The sequence below is a fragment of the Muscardinus avellanarius genome, assembly GCF_963383645.1.
Source record: "Muscardinus avellanarius genome assembly, chromosome: 18".
Lineage (NCBI taxonomy): Eukaryota > Metazoa > Chordata > Mammalia > Rodentia > Gliridae > Muscardinus > Muscardinus avellanarius.
The window spans coordinates 6,995,328-7,010,170 of NC_137804.1; the positions used below are offsets into that span (position 1 = coordinate 6,995,328).

The window sequence follows — 14,843 nt, forward strand, 5'->3', positions numbered from 1 at the left end:
AGGTAGAAGGCCTCTGGGTTCCACCCCCAGTACCACCAAAAAAACCCACAAAAAACAAAAAACAACAACAACAAAAAAAAAAAAACTAGGGCTGGGGGTGCAGCTAAGAGGTAGAATGCCCCTGAGTTCCATCCCCAGACCTGAAAAAAAAAAAAAAAATCTAGGAGTGTAGCTCAGAGATAGAATGCCCATGTTCAATCTCCAGTACCCGTACCCCCAGACACATACACACACAAAATCACGCTTGGCAATTTTGCCAAAATGTGACCATGTGTGGTCAGCAGAATGATCCCCCAAGATGGCTGCGCCGCAGGAGTCACGAATCCCTGGGCCCTGTGAATACGTTCCATTACTTGGTTCTGCACTTTGGATCAGGAATGGGCCCCAAAGACCGCGGGGTAGGAGGCTCCCTCCCAGCCAGGGGTGCCATTGGGGGGGTGGAGGCTGCAGATGGGGCCTGGGTGGAGATCACTGGGCGCCCTGGGAGGACGCCCCTCCCCGCCCTTGCCGAGCCCAGGGCAGCCCAAGCCCGGTGAGGCCCTCCACAGTGCGGGGAGCAAGCCAGCTGGCTGGGCTCAGGCTCTATGGCGCCCAGCAGGACAGGCGGCGTCTTTTCAGGCAGCTCCTTCTGCAGCAAGAGGAAACCCATGCACTGGGCGAGCGGGGTCCAGGGCCAGTGCCGGGGCTTCCTACTTTCTTTCCGGCCTGGAAATCATTCCACTTTCTCTAGAGTAGATGCAGCGCCCAAGGCCCTAAGAAACTTCAATGTGTGCTGCTGAAACACTGCCCAGGCCAGCCAGCGCACTCGAGGTCCTCACACCTGCGTTCCCTGAGCGTGTGCAAGAGGGGACTGAGCCCTGTGGGGCATTCTCCCTCTGCACTACACCCCGGGCCTACTTGAGTTTTTTTTTTTTTGGTGGTACTGGGGTTCCTGGAAGCCCTTCTACCTCCGGGCTACACTCCCAGACCTATTTTTACATTTTCATTTGGAAACAGGGTCTCCTAAGCCAGCGCGCGCGGCTGGCTTCGAACCTGCACGATCCTCCTGTCTCTGCCTCCCAAGCGCGGGGATTACAAGCGTGCGCCACCACGCCCGGCCCTACTTGAGTTTTGAAAAGCCGTCACCTCTTGCTGAGGCTGTGAACCCGTGATCCTCCTGTCTTAGCCTCCTAAGTACTGGACTTACAAGTCTGCGCCACCATGGCCAGCTTTTTTTTTTTTTTTTTCGGTACTGGGGTGGGAACCCAGGGGCATTCTACCTCCGAGCTACAACCCCAGTCCTATCTTTTATTCTTTATTTTGAAACAGGGTCTCACTGAGTTGCGAAGGGCCTAAGTAGCTGAGGCTGGCTGCAAACCGAGATCCTCCTGGCTCAGCCTCCCGAATGCTGGGGTTACAAGCACGCGCCCCCACATCTAGCTTTTTTATTCTTTATTTTTGGAACAGGGTCTCACTAAGTTGCAGAGGGCTCACTAAGCTGAAACTGGTTTCGAACCTGTGCTCCTCCTGTCTCAGCTTCTCAAGTACTGGGATTGCAAGCGTGCACCACCAAGCCTCACTCCCAGATTATTTTTATTTTTGAAACAGGGCCTCACCTCTTGCTCAGGCTGACCTTGAACCTGTGATCCTCCTGTCTCAGCCTCTCAGGCACTGGGATTCCACACCACCTTGGAGCCCGGCACTCCGAGCCCGCTCTCACTTGCTCAGGCAGAGGATTTCCCCACCACCCCTGGAGGTGGCAGGCCTAGCCTGGAGCCGGTGGAGCTGGGCAGGTATGAAGGGTGTGCAGCTCACCAGTCCTGGGTCCCGGTGGGCGGGGATCTGCAGGAGCTCAGGGCGCAGGAGCTCTAGAAGGCTGGCAGCTCCTAGCAACCTGACCTTTGTTACATGGCGCATCCCACCCTATCCCTGGCTAGGCTCCAGTGGAGGTTCTCAAGCCCCGTGGGGCAGACACACACACACACCATCGGGCCCCACCTCACCCACCAGTGTTCCCAACCTTGACAGCCCCTGGCATCGCCCCTCCCTTCTGCCAGCTCCAAGGCTCCCAGACCCGCCAAATGTAAAGGTAGAGAAGCTGGGTCGCCCCTCTGGCAGGCGGTTCCTGTCCACTGTAGAGGAAGCCAGGAGTCCCTGGCTAGGACCCGTGGCCCACTCCCTGCCTGCCGGGCTCGCATTCTGATCTCCCTGAGGACTGGACCTGTGGCCTGCATCGCCGGCTGCTGAGATTGCCCGGCAGAGACAGACTGGCCCTGGCTTGTCCAAGGTTCCTCTGCCCTTCTCTGCCTGTCCAGGAGCCTGCTGGATCTAAGAGGATTAACCCACTCTGTGGATTCACTACCTTGGGTTCTCCCACCCCTGGGGTAAGGCCACTGCTGGGGTGAGCAGTCCTCCAGCCTCCCGACTCTGTGGCGAGGGCGTAGGTCCAAGCCATGCCTTGCCAGCCCACTGGTCCCTGTCCACACGGGGCAGGGCTCCTGGGAGAGCGGTCTCCTATGAGCCACATCGGGCTCATCCAGCACACCCCAAGCGCCGAGCCCCTAACGTGCCACGCCACATCCCTCACGGGGCACAGCGGGTGACTCCATACAATACCACCACGAGTGTCGTGTCGGCACTGGGGTCTCCAGTCACGCCCGAGTCCGTATATAAATGTTTTATTTTTATGTATATTGAGCCAAGTCACAAAGAGCCCACCACTGTCCTGCTCGGCCTTAGCATCCCGAGCCTGGGAAGGCCGTGCGCACACATCGGCCCCACGCCAGCATGCTCCACGCTTTGTCCACAGGAAACCGGTCGTGCACACTGGCACTGTTACACAGCAACAGCAGCACGCCGGGTGTGCTGGGCTGCCACGTGTCACAGCAACTGTGCCCGGCACACGGCCACCCCATGTACTGGAACAGGGACGGAGAGCAACAGAGGTGCGCTGCGGGCACACACGCATGGCGCTCCGAGTGTGATGTGCCCCGGGCTAGGCAGCGCCCCCCACCCAGCTCTGCCCAAGCTTTTCCCTTTAGACCGGGTCTGGGCAACTGCCCATGGCCAAGACACTTCCTCTGGCCTTCCGCCAGGCTAGATCCAGGAAGGGCCTGCTGGGTGGTACACTGCCAACGCTCGCTTGTGGCTGCGTGTAGACGGCGTGTTCCTTGGCCTTTCAAGCCTTCTCTGAACACACCTGGTCGGCCAGAATGACGGCAGGGCTCACTACTGAGTCCCTGCGCCAGCCCCAGCCTGCAGACAAGCGTAAGCTATCCACCACGTGGGTGGGTGGGGTTCTGGTATGATTCCCCCCAAATTAAGAGCAAACTTCAGTGGGGAAAGACTTCTGTTTATTTTTACTGTCTGTGAGTTTTAAAATGTGACTGGAAACCAGGTGTGCTGAGCACACCCAGGACTTGGGAGGCTGAGATAGGAGGATTGCAGGTTAGAGGACAGTTTCAGCAATTAAAGATTCTTTTTGTGGTACTGGGGTGGAACCCAGGGGCTTTTCTACCTCCAGGCTATACTCCCAGACCTATTTTATACTTTATTTGGAAACAGGGTCTCACTACGTTGCCGAGAGCCTAAGTAGCCGAGGCTGGCTTCAAACCTGTAGGATCCTCCTGTCTCAGCCTCCCAAGTGCAGGGATTGAAAGTGTGTGCCACCACGCCCAGCAGTAGTTAAGACTCTTATCAACCTAGAAAGATGTTTCCAAAGGAAAAAAAAAAAATAGGGCCTGGGGTGTAGCTCAGAGGTAGAATGCCCCTGGGTTCAACCCCAAAGCCAAACACAAAAAGTGGCTGGAAAGGCATAAAAATAAGTGCACCCCCTTCTACCAAGTGCCTACTGAGGATACCCACCGGAGCCAGGACCTTGTGAGGCACCAGGTGCAAAGCTGGGGATGGAACAACAGAAAAGGGGCTCCCAACTTAACACGCGAGTGGCACCTTTGCAGGGGCTTTGGCCAGGCCCCGCCCGCACAGCAGCCAGGTGCTCAGCCCATGGGAAGCTCCCTGGGAGCCCAAGATCATCCTATCAAAAGAAGGCTCACTGAGCCTGAGGCCCAGGCCGACACACCGCCCTGCCCGGCCCCTCCTGTGCCAGCCTGGGCACTGCACGAGCGCAGGGACACGCGATTTCAGGCCAGGGACCACTGGTGGGGGAAGCCAGAGGATGGCAGCGCTGGACTCGCACGTGACCAGGATACACGCCACACCTGCCGCCCCGTGACACCGCCACTCAACCCGAGTTCCATTTCTCCTGCCTGTGGCACTCCAGAGAACTTGGCACTCCAACAACAAAGCCATCCACCAGGCTGGCACCGCCTCGTTACCAGGAGCGGCCACTGCACCAGGGTGCCCCTCATGCGGGGGCGAAGTGCCTCCAGACGACGCCCCATGGCAGTGCAGCCCACCGAGCCCCGTGCCCTCAGCTGCGATTTGAGCTGTCAGGAATTTAGTGCTTACACGCGTGTCATCCCAGCACTTGGGAGGCCGAGACAGAGGATCACAGGTTCACACGCAGCCTCAGCTACTTAGTGAGGCCCTCTACAATGGAGACTTGGTTTTAAAATAAAGAATAAAAAATAAGGCTGGGGATGTAGCTCAGAGCTACAATGCCCCTGGGATTCAGTCCTCAGTACTGAAAACAAAACAAACAAGTCAGTTTTGCACAGTCACCACGATGATTCTTCCTTCCGCGCCCACACACGGGTGGGCAGGCGAGTCCCTCTCCCTTGGAGGCAGCACGCATGCACTGTGACTCCCGGGGTAACCAGCAGCTCCTCTCCTCTCCTCTCCTGCGGTGGGCTGCGGAGATGAGAGGGCAGCTGAAGCATGCAGGGCTGGAGGCAGCAGCCCGGCAGGTGTTAGCAGGTGTGCAGCGCTGGAGGCCTTGCGGGACAGTCAGAAACAGGGACAAGACGTCCCACTCATGGGAGCTGCCGGCACTGGAACTGCACAGAAACCCTCCAGCCGCACGCACCTGGCTGAGGCCCCAGCAGGCAGCTGCCTTCCACGTGCGAGTCACGTCCGGACTCTCACCTCTAAACTGTCTCAAAGCTCCCGCCTCTCAGGCAGCTCAAGCCTGAGTAGTGACCCTGCCACCCTCTACTGGCACGCCCTCCTCTGCTGGGGACGCTCCCCGACCTCCCCAGGCCTTTGCGCCTAGCCTTCCCTGGCCAGCCTGGCCAAGCCACAGCCTACCTCCCAACCCAGCACTTCCTCCCTCCCTCAGCTCACCCTCAACCCACTCGCCTCCTGAAGCACTGGTACCCTGGTCTTTACCATCTGTGCAGACCAGAGGCAGTGCGTCCTGTCTGTGAGGTCACTGAGGGGACACTAGTACGTGTCAGAGCCTGGCTCATGAGAGGTACTGAACGAACGGGCACTGTGAGGGAACACCTGGCGGTGCGGATGGTGCCAAGGCGCTGCCAGGTCCCCTCTCCGGCGACGTGACAGGGCTGGCACCCTGGCTCCTCCACCTGCCACCCAGGCAACCCTGCCTCCCAAGCACAAGGATGGAGACATGGAGAACCCAGTGGTGGAGCTGCACAGACATGAAGAACCCAGTGGTGGAGCTGAAGGCCAGGAGGCAGCAGGCGTCGTCAAGGTGAAACCTACACAGAAGCTGCAGGTCCCATGGCCCCTTCCCAGCAGCCACTGGCCCCAGGCCGACAATGGCCAACCACAAAGGGCAGTGGTCCTCCAGGGCTGATGGAGCCCTGCGGGGCCCAGAGAGCACACTGCTTTGCCTAACACCCTTCCTAACAGGTGGACTGGGGATGCCAAGCTTTCAGATGCCCAAGACTTCCTGCCATGAACTTCCAAAGTACAGAGGGCTGGGACCTTAACCAAGGTAGGTAGCCTGGAAGCCCTCCGCTGGCGCCGGCAGGCCCAGGCTACTCCCAAAGGTGTCTTTTCATATGCCGAGTCAAATTTGAAGACCATCTGAAGGTCTTCCCGCACTCGCTGCAGCTGAAGGGCCTCTCTCGAGTATGGAACCTCTGGTGGCTAATGAGCTGGGAGCTCTTCCTAAACGCCTTCCCGCATGTGCTGCACACGTGGCACTTCTCAGCAGGTGCCTCCTCGGAGGGCTCCTCCCACTCCTCAGGGGGCTTCCCTTCACTGGGTTCTAATTCCTGTTCACTTGAGCCTGGGTCCTGGCGGGAAGACGGCTCAGGCAGGCTGCGCTCAGGCTGCGCATTCGGGCCTGTGTCCTGGCGGGAAGACAGCTCAGGCAGGCTGCGCTCAGGCTGTGGACTAGAGCCTGGGTCCTGGAGGGAAGACAGCCAGGCCAGGCTGTGTCTGGACCGCGCCGCCCTGGAGTGTTTCCTCTGATGAATGGACAGGGTGTGTCTCCCCAGGAACTCTTTCCCGCACCACTCACACCTGAAGGGCTTCTCTGTGGCGTGGATCCTCTGGTGCTTGACCAGCCGGTGGTTCCTGTCGTAAGACTTGCCGCACACATTGCACTTGTAGCGCTTCTCACCGGTGTGTATGCCCTTGTGATCGAGAAGGCTTCTCTTGCGCGTAAAGGTTTTCCCGCACTCCTGACACCAGAACGACTTCTGACTGGTGAGGATCTGGGGCTGTGGAGGCTCCGGAGGCTCCCTGCTCCTGCCGTAGCCACGCGGCCGGCTCTGGGCATGCTGTCTCTGGTGTCGGTAGAGGTTGGAGCTCCACCGGAACGGCTTCCCACACTCGCTGCACTTGTAGGGCTTCTCCCTGGTGTGGACCCGCTGGTGCATGAGGAGGAAGGAGTGATTGCGGAAGGCCTTGCCACACTGTCCGCAAGAGTAGGGCTCCTCCCGGAGCGCAGGGTCCTGGCTGTGGGAGGGCGAGGTTCCGCCCCCACCCCCGCCCTCGGACTTCCGCTTCAGGGCATGCTTCTTCTTGTGAACAATGAAGGCTGACCTGTAGGCGAACCTCTTGCCACACTCGCCACATCGGTGCGGCTTCTCGCCCGTGTGCACTCTCTGGTGGTCGATAAGGGTTCTCTTCCGCGTGAATGTTTTCCCGCACTGCTGGCACCGGAAAGCGCTCTCAGGGCGCGTGGCCCGGAGCTGCCGGTAGTCCCTCTGGAAGTCTCCCTGCCGCTCCTCCTCGGCACAGAACACCCCCCCACAGTGCAGCCTCATGTGGCGAGTGAAGTTTGACCTCCAGCGGAAGGTCTTCCGGCACCTGGTGCACCTGTACGGTTTCTCCTGTGTGTGGACCCGCTGATGCTCAAGCACGTAGGCCTTACAGTGGAAGGACTTCCTGCACTGGCTGCAGTCAAAGGGCTTCTCCCTGCCGTGGCCTCCCAGGTGGTGGTCGGATCCTGGGCTGCAGGGGAGCGCGTCCTCGCACGGGTCCAGCACAAACCTGTGCCCCGCGTGGGTCTTCAGGTGCAGGTGGTAGGAGGAGAGGCGCAGGAAAGCCTTCTCACACAGGCCGCACTCGTACGGCCTCATGCCAGAGTGGATCTTCTCGTGCCGTGCGCAGTTGGAGCTCCACCTGAAGGCTTTGGCGCACACTCTGCACTTAAACGGCTTCTCCTGAGCGTGCAGCCGCTGGTGGTATGCGAGGTGTGAGCTCCGTCTGAAGGTGCTCCCGCAGTCACGACACCTGTACGAGGCGCCTGCCGAGGGCGGGCTCTGCTCGCGGAGGCCAAAGCCCGGGGCGCCTGCGTCCTTCTCTGCCCCGCTCAGTCCGCCATTAGTCCTCTGGTGCAGGCTAAACTCCCCCGCTGTGTGCTGGAGCCCTTTCCCGCACTTCCTGTAGTCATAATGGTGTGAACTTTTTCTCAAGTGTCTACCATAGCCATGTTTAAGGGATTGCTTTCTTCTGGGAACTCTCGAGTATGTAACATGTTTTAGATCCAGACTATTACTTCTTCCCAATAATTCAGATTCATTTTCTGTTCTGTGACCAAAATCAGCCTCTTCCTTCTTTTCTCTCACTTGTATGGAGTTCCCATAGCGCCTCCTTCCATACCGTCTGCCCCTCTGCCTGAAAGGCTCTCTGAGCCCTCGTCCCCCAGAAACACTTGCTGAAGAGCATCCCAAGGGCACAGCGAAGGCGTCCGCATCTTCCAGCGGTTCCTGTTTTAGGACTGACTTGATTGTCTTAATCTCAAGCTCATCTCCTGACAAAGATTAAAACACACAAAATATGAATGTCCTCTTTCCCCATACTCAGAACGGAGACAATTCCGTGAGATCCTGTTTCAAAATAAAAAGGGCTTGGGGTATAGCTCAGAGGTAGAATGTCCCTGAATTCCATCCCCAGTACAAAGGTATCTGAAAGCCAAGAGGTAGGGCTCTCAGGAAGCCCTGTATAAAAGGGTTGGGGCTGGAAATGGAGCCTGTCACTCACACGAGTTATACAGACAGGACTGAGCCTGGAATGAGGCTCCAAGTGCAGAGGGTGCGCTCCAGGACACTGGGAGGCTGCAGGCCCAGGGCCGGGGAGGAGCGCCAGTGAGCAGGGGGAGGACTGATGAAGCGCTTCGTGGGGCGAGGGCTGTTCTGTGGACAATCTACTGTGGACAAGCCAGGGGAGGCTCTGGGGTCCAACTCTGAGGAAGACCTTCCTTCTGACCAACGGTGGAGTCAGTCCCCACGAGGACTCAAGAAAGAGAAAAGCAGGTGCAGGCGGGCAGCAGCTCACCAGTCGAGGCAGTACCTGGGTCCCTCTTGGACTGAGCTGCCTGGACGTCTAGGCCCCATGGCTCTCTTACTTCCAACCAGGAGATCACAGGAGGTTTGGAAAAGGGTCCCACTGCAGAAGAGAAGGGAACAGACTAGGAGGGTGCACAGATCCCACAGAACCAGGAGCAGGCCTGTGATCCCAGTACTTGGGAGGCTGAAACACGAGGATTTCAGGCTCAAGACCAGCCCCAGCAACTTAGTGAGACTGTTTTAAAATAAAAAAAAAATAAATAAGAAATAGGGCAGGGAGTGTAACTCAGAGGTTGAATGCCCCTGGTTCCATTCTTAGTATCGAGGAAAAAAAAAAAAAAAAAAAAAAGGACCGGGTGTAGCTCAGAGATAGAATGCACCTAGGTCCAATCTCTGATACCCCCTCTCAAAAAGGATAGCTACAATTCTCTAAGGTATGAACCACACAACTACTCAAATGATTTTATCAGCCAACATTTTTTCTGGGTGCCTAACAAACTAGGAACTGAAACATCTTTCCTCTTTCCGATCATACAGCATAACAGGCACCACGATCCCATCTTTCAAAATGTAGTGACAAGGCAATAGATCCAGTGACCTGCTTAGCAGCTCAGAGCCAGGATCAAAACCCAGGCCTGGCCCTATCTATGCACGACCATGAGAACCAAGAAGGCTGCAGTCAAGGTGGATAGTGCAGGGTTGGGTGCCCGCGACTCACCCAGAAAAGCCACGTTCCCATAATTCTCCAGCATCACTTCCCTGTAGAGGTTCCGCTGAGCTGAGTTCAGCCATCCCCACTCATCCTGGGAGAAGGTCACCTCCACATCCTTGAAAGTCACGGCCTCCTGAAAAAGCACTGGCCTAGAGCTGGTCCATGCGCCCAGCCTCTTGGCGGGGCTGGGGCGTCCCCCCACATAGCAGCTCTGGCCTCAAGGGGGACAATCTGGTCTGTGGGGCAGGGGCCCTGGACAGGCACTCGGGGTGGGGGCTGTACTCCACTGGGCTGCAGCACTGAGGTGAGGAAAGACCAAGGGCCCCGCTCACCTGGGGCTTGGCTACTGCTGCCCGGTCTTCTGGGCTCCCCTCTCTCTGGGCAAAAGAAGGACCTGAAGCAGAAGAGTGAGCCATGGGAGAGCTGCCCAGCTCCAGACACCCCTGTGAAGCCCACTCCTGGGGGCTCCTGAGCCATGAGCAGTGCAGACTGCTGCTGAACACCCATCTGCCACGCCTAGGGAAGGGGATGCAGTGGTAGGAGGAGCCAGGCAGACAAGGGTCCCAGAGGACAGACCTGGGAGGTGTGGCACAAGGCTGGCGGGGAGAGGGGGTGTCTTAGAGCCAGGCAGCAATTACCAGAGTCGAGCACTGCCGATGCACAGGGTGGCTCCAGGTGGTCCCCCAGATCGGGGCTGCTCTTGAGAGGTGAAGCCAGGGACCAGAGCTGTGCAGCTCGCAGGGCTCCTGTACCCATCCAATGCACCTCTGGGCTCTGTGCCTGGCCTGGGTCCTGGTGAGAAGGTGAGAGAGAGTCCCCATGGGAATCAGAAGCCACTCGGGGAAGTGGCCCCACAACCCATCTCTAAAGGGACGAGTGAGCCAGGCAGAGGGGAGGTCCTCCATCCCTCAGCTTCCGTGGCTCCAGTGAGAGGCCAGGGGGAGCACACCACTGCTCCACCTGAGGACACAGGAGGCCCGGCAAGGCAAGGCAAGAGCGTCGTCAGTTCTCCCACGCAACAGCGACACCTCCTGCTACCCCTCAGCCCCACCCCTGGCCTGGAATAGAGACACAAGAGAAATCGCCCCTGAGGATCTGGAGGGGTGAGCGTTCACAGCAGAGGTGCCGTCCAGCTCGATACTGTCATGCATCATCTTGACAGCTGATAAGCTACGTGACCTCAGTGAAGGCCAGCTCTGACCTAAGCCTGCAAACAGTAACACCTGGGAAAAAGCAGGCTGCGTGGGAGGGTCGGCCAGGGAGCCACACGCAGGGAAGAGCCTCAGGTGCAACCGCTGTCCACGCAGCCAGGCCTGGGGCGCACCTATGACCCCCGGTACATGGGGACAGGCGGGAGGAACAGAGGTTCGAGGATAGCTAGCAACGTAGTGAGACTCTGTCTCTAAAAGCGATGCCAGGCGTGATGGCATGTCTGTAATCCCAGTATTTGGGAGGCTGCCACAGGAGGACCACATGTTGAATGAAGACAGTGTGGTAACTTAGCAAGACCCTGTCTCAAAATAAAAAGTGACCAAGGTTGGAGTATAATAGATCAGTGGTAGAGTGGCTTTGGATTTGATCCTAGCAGAGCCCTGGCTCTGGGCTCCATCCCAGCAACGCACACATGCCCGCTCACTCACTCTCTGAGACAAGGCTGTCCCTGATGCGGACATGAGCCCAGGAGGACACAGCCAAAGAATCTGTAGGTTTGCTGGTCCTGTGTCCCGATGTTCTCTACGTTGAGAGGAACAAGTCTTTGGCCGGGGCCACTGAACATCTGCTCCACAGCACAGACTGAAGAGGATGAGCTGGGGGCCATCCTCCAGGCCCCTCCCCCTGATGAGGGGAGGGCAGGGGGCGAGCGCCTGCATCTCATGGACCCCTTCGTTTCTCAGACTTCAGTGGGCCTTCTCAGCCCCCAACACCTTCTAATTTCTAGCCAGTTTTCAATGGGCCAGCCCCTTCCAGTTTATTTGCCAATCTTTTTTTGGGTTTTAAAACCTTGCTTCAAGCCCTAAAGTAAATATAACCAAGCCACAATTTTGTAACTGCTGTGTATTGTATTTCTCCTCTGTACTCCATTTCGTTTTATAAATTACTAGATCCTTCTGAACATTTCATTGTTCTGGTAAAAATGGTAAGTGCTTTTTGTGTGTGTATGGTACTGGGGATTGAACTCAGGGGCATTTTACCTGAGATACACCTCCAGCCCTACTTTACTTTTTATTTTGAAACTGGGATTACAAGTGTGCACCAACATACCCAGCGCTAAGTGCTTAAAAAAAGAGTCAATTTGGGAGGCTGAGACTGGAGGATCGCGGTTCGCGGACAGCCTTAGCTACTTAGTGAGGTCCTTTGCAACTCAGTGAGACCCTGTTTCAAAATAAAGAATAAAAAATAGAAATGGGAGTGTAGCTCAGAGGTAGAACGCACCTGGGTTCCATCCCAGTACTGGGGGAAAAAAAAAAGCCGGGCGTGGTGGTGCAGGCTTGTAATCCCAGCATTCGGGAGGCTGAGACTGGAGGATCGTGGTTAGCGGACAGCCTCAGCTACTTAGTGAGACCCTCTGCAACTCAGTGAGACCCTGTTTCAAAATAGAGAATGAAAAATAGGGCAGGGGGTGTAGCTCGGAGGTTGAATGCTCCTGGGTGCCATCCCCAGACCTGCAAAAGTAAATAAATAAAAAATAGGGCTGGTGTGTAGCTAGCTCAAGGTAGAATGCCTCTGGATTCTATCCCCAGTTCTGAAAAAGCTAACTAATAAATATATAAGTAAAATAAAAATAAAACAGGCCTAGGGGTGTAGGTTGGAGTAGAATGCCCCCGAGCTCAGTCCCCAGTAACACACACACACCCCAACCCTCACGAGTGGTGAACCCGCTCCCCGTGTGCGGCAGGAGGGCAGGAGCGCAAGACGGCCCACCGCTCTGCCCACTAGCTCAGCACTCCGCACCGGAGCCAGGCTGGCACACCGAGGCGCTGGAGTAGCTACTCAACAAACTCTCGTGGCTGGGTAGCTTCTGCATTTTCTTCTTAATAACTGGGGGTTCGGAAAGATACAATGCCAAGGTACAGTGGCCAAGGCGCTGAGGCTGTGGAATGGAGTTTGCTATTGAGGGGTCTCCCGGGTTCCCAGCCCGGGGCTGCCCCAGCACGCCGTCCCCAAGATCCTCGGCGCACTGAGGACAGCACAGTACGTGCAGACAGCTGCTGGGCTCTTCTGTGTCGAAGCCAGAAGCCTGTCCCAGCTGTTCCCTCTGCCCCAGCACCGTAAAAGGTAGATGATATGCAGAGATACTAGAGACTAGATAGTACGCCAGGGGCTCTGTCCCTAAGCCAGCGTGTCCAAACACGGGTTGCTGTGACTCACAGACTCCTGCTGGCCCTATGCTGGAGCTGATGTGCCTCTGGGAAGTGGGGGCTCCTCGCTACTGGGTTACACAGTCCAGTTCTCAGCCCCCGGGTGCCCTGAATGAGAAGGAAGCCTCCTTCACACTGCTCCAACTGACAACTCAGAAGGCCACTGTGGACACAGGCGGCTGGGCCCACTCACCCTCTGCAGCATGCCTCCAAGGTCCCTCTGCAGCTCCTCCAGCAGGGCCACGGCCTCCTCGCCGCTCCCGGGGTGCTGGAGCTGCACCCAGGTCCGGAGCTCCCCGGGCAGGATGCTCAGGAACTGCTCCAGCACCAGCAGCTCCAGGATCTGCTCCTTAGAGAGAATGTCAGGCCGCAGCCACCAGCGGCAGAGCTCCTGCAGCCGGCTCAGCACTTCCAGCGGCCCGGAGGACTCGTGGTAGCGGAGCTGCCTGAAGAGCTGGCGGAAGAGCTCCTGGCCAGGGCGGTTGAGCGTCTGTGGCCTGGCCGTCTGCGCTGACCTGTAGCTGTCCTCATCTTCCTCCTTCTTCACCCTCAGAAGGCGGCCTCGTGCCCTCGAAGCCCGGGCCCGAGCCGGGTGCACGGCATGCCACCTGCCCGCAGGCATGGCTCCTGTGAGGCCGCCGCCCAAGCACACTGCCCGCTGCTGTGCAGGACCCCGGGTCCTCAGAACCACCTTCCGAGCACTGCAGCATACGATGCCATCGGCTGGGATGTTGGGGTCACTGGCCGGAGGCTAGGAAGCCTCACTCCTGAGCAGACATAAGAAAACCATGAGCATCACGCGCAGTGCCAGGAGCCCCTGCGGCCTCCGTGGGGGAAGAGGCGCACACACCAGCATCTGCGGAGATGTGCTTGCCGGTGTCTGGCAGCCCAGGGCCACAGGGTCACCTCCTGAGGCCAAGAGACTCCCAGAATCCACGAAATGAACGAGCAGGCCTCAAAAGCACAAACGCCTGGCGAGAGGTTGAAGAAAACCTGCAGAGCAGGTACAGCTGCCATACTCATGTCCGCAAGACTTGACACAGGAAGGCTGTCAATCCTCCCCAACTTAATCTACAGGTTCAATACAATTACATTGAGATTTGGGGGTCACCTGAATGACTCCAAAATGGTTCTATCAACATTTAAAGCTGAAGATCCAACAGTCTGTGGGATTGGTAACATGACTGCAGTTCCTCCAGAGAACTGTAGCATCACAGAACTAAGAGGACAAAACCCCCGGGGTAAGCTGGCCAACCAGAACCATGCAGAGCAGAGCAGAGCTGAGCCGGCCAGTGGATTAGGCATCCTAATGCCGCGGGCTCCCTCCCAAGGCCACACTAGCATCCAAGAACAGAAGAGCTTCTCTTGAGCTGGGCATGGTGGCACACGCTTGTAATCTCAGTACTCGGGAGGCTGAGACAGGAGGAGTACAGGTGGTGGCCAGCCGCAGCAACTTAGTGAGGCCCTGTTCCAAAATAAAAAGTAAAATGGGCTGGAGTGCTGCTGGGAGGTGGGCGCCCCTGGGCTCACCCAGCTGTGGCACTCAGGCCTGAGAAGCGGTGTGTGGCTCTCCCCGCCAGGCCTCCCCCAGAGCGCCACGCCTCAACCCAGGTTCATCCCTGAGAAGACCACGTGAACAGGGACGTTTCCTATCAGTCTCAGCGTCTCTCAAGACTCTCCTCTCTTGGTTATTTTGCTCTTCTGCCTCATGGCCAATGTGACTTTATTTCTTAGTTTTTCTTTTAAAAAAACCCATTAAGCCAGACGTGGTGGCACATGCTTATAATCCCAGCCTTCAGGAGGCAGAGACTGGAGGATCGTGGTTCGCTGACAGCCTCAGCTACTGAGCAAGGCCCTTTGCAACTCAGTGACACCCTGTTTCAAAAATAAAAAGATTAAAAAATAGGGCTGGGAGTATAGATCAGAGGTACAATGCCCTTGGGTTCAAGCCCCAGTACTGGGGGGGAAAAAATGACGGGAGTATTTGGCAGTGTGAGAGAGCCTATGAGTCCATGGAAAGACCCCTCAAAAGCCGGGCGTGGGGGCGCATGCTTATCATTCCAGCCTTTGGGGGATGAAACAAGAGGACTGCAGGTTCACAGACAGCCTCAGCTACTTAGGGAGGCC

At 57.2% G+C, this 14,843-nt stretch overlaps 1 protein-coding gene across 1 annotated transcript; it reads right to left on the minus strand.

Moving 5' to 3' along the window:
- Nucleotides 1-5,882: 5,882 nt before the first annotated feature.
- Nucleotides 5,883-13,338, minus strand: ZNF445 (zinc finger protein 445; the record flags this gene model as incomplete). The annotated part of the gene is made up of 5 exons (XM_080715327.1): nt 5,883-8,110; nt 9,364-9,490; nt 9,690-9,751; nt 9,996-10,149; nt 12,910-13,338. The coding sequence occupies 5 exons, from the start codon at nt 13,336-13,338 to the stop codon at nt 5,883-5,885; spliced, it is 3,000 nt and encodes a 999-aa protein (XP_080571453.1).
- Nucleotides 13,339-14,843: the final 1,505 nt, after the last annotated feature.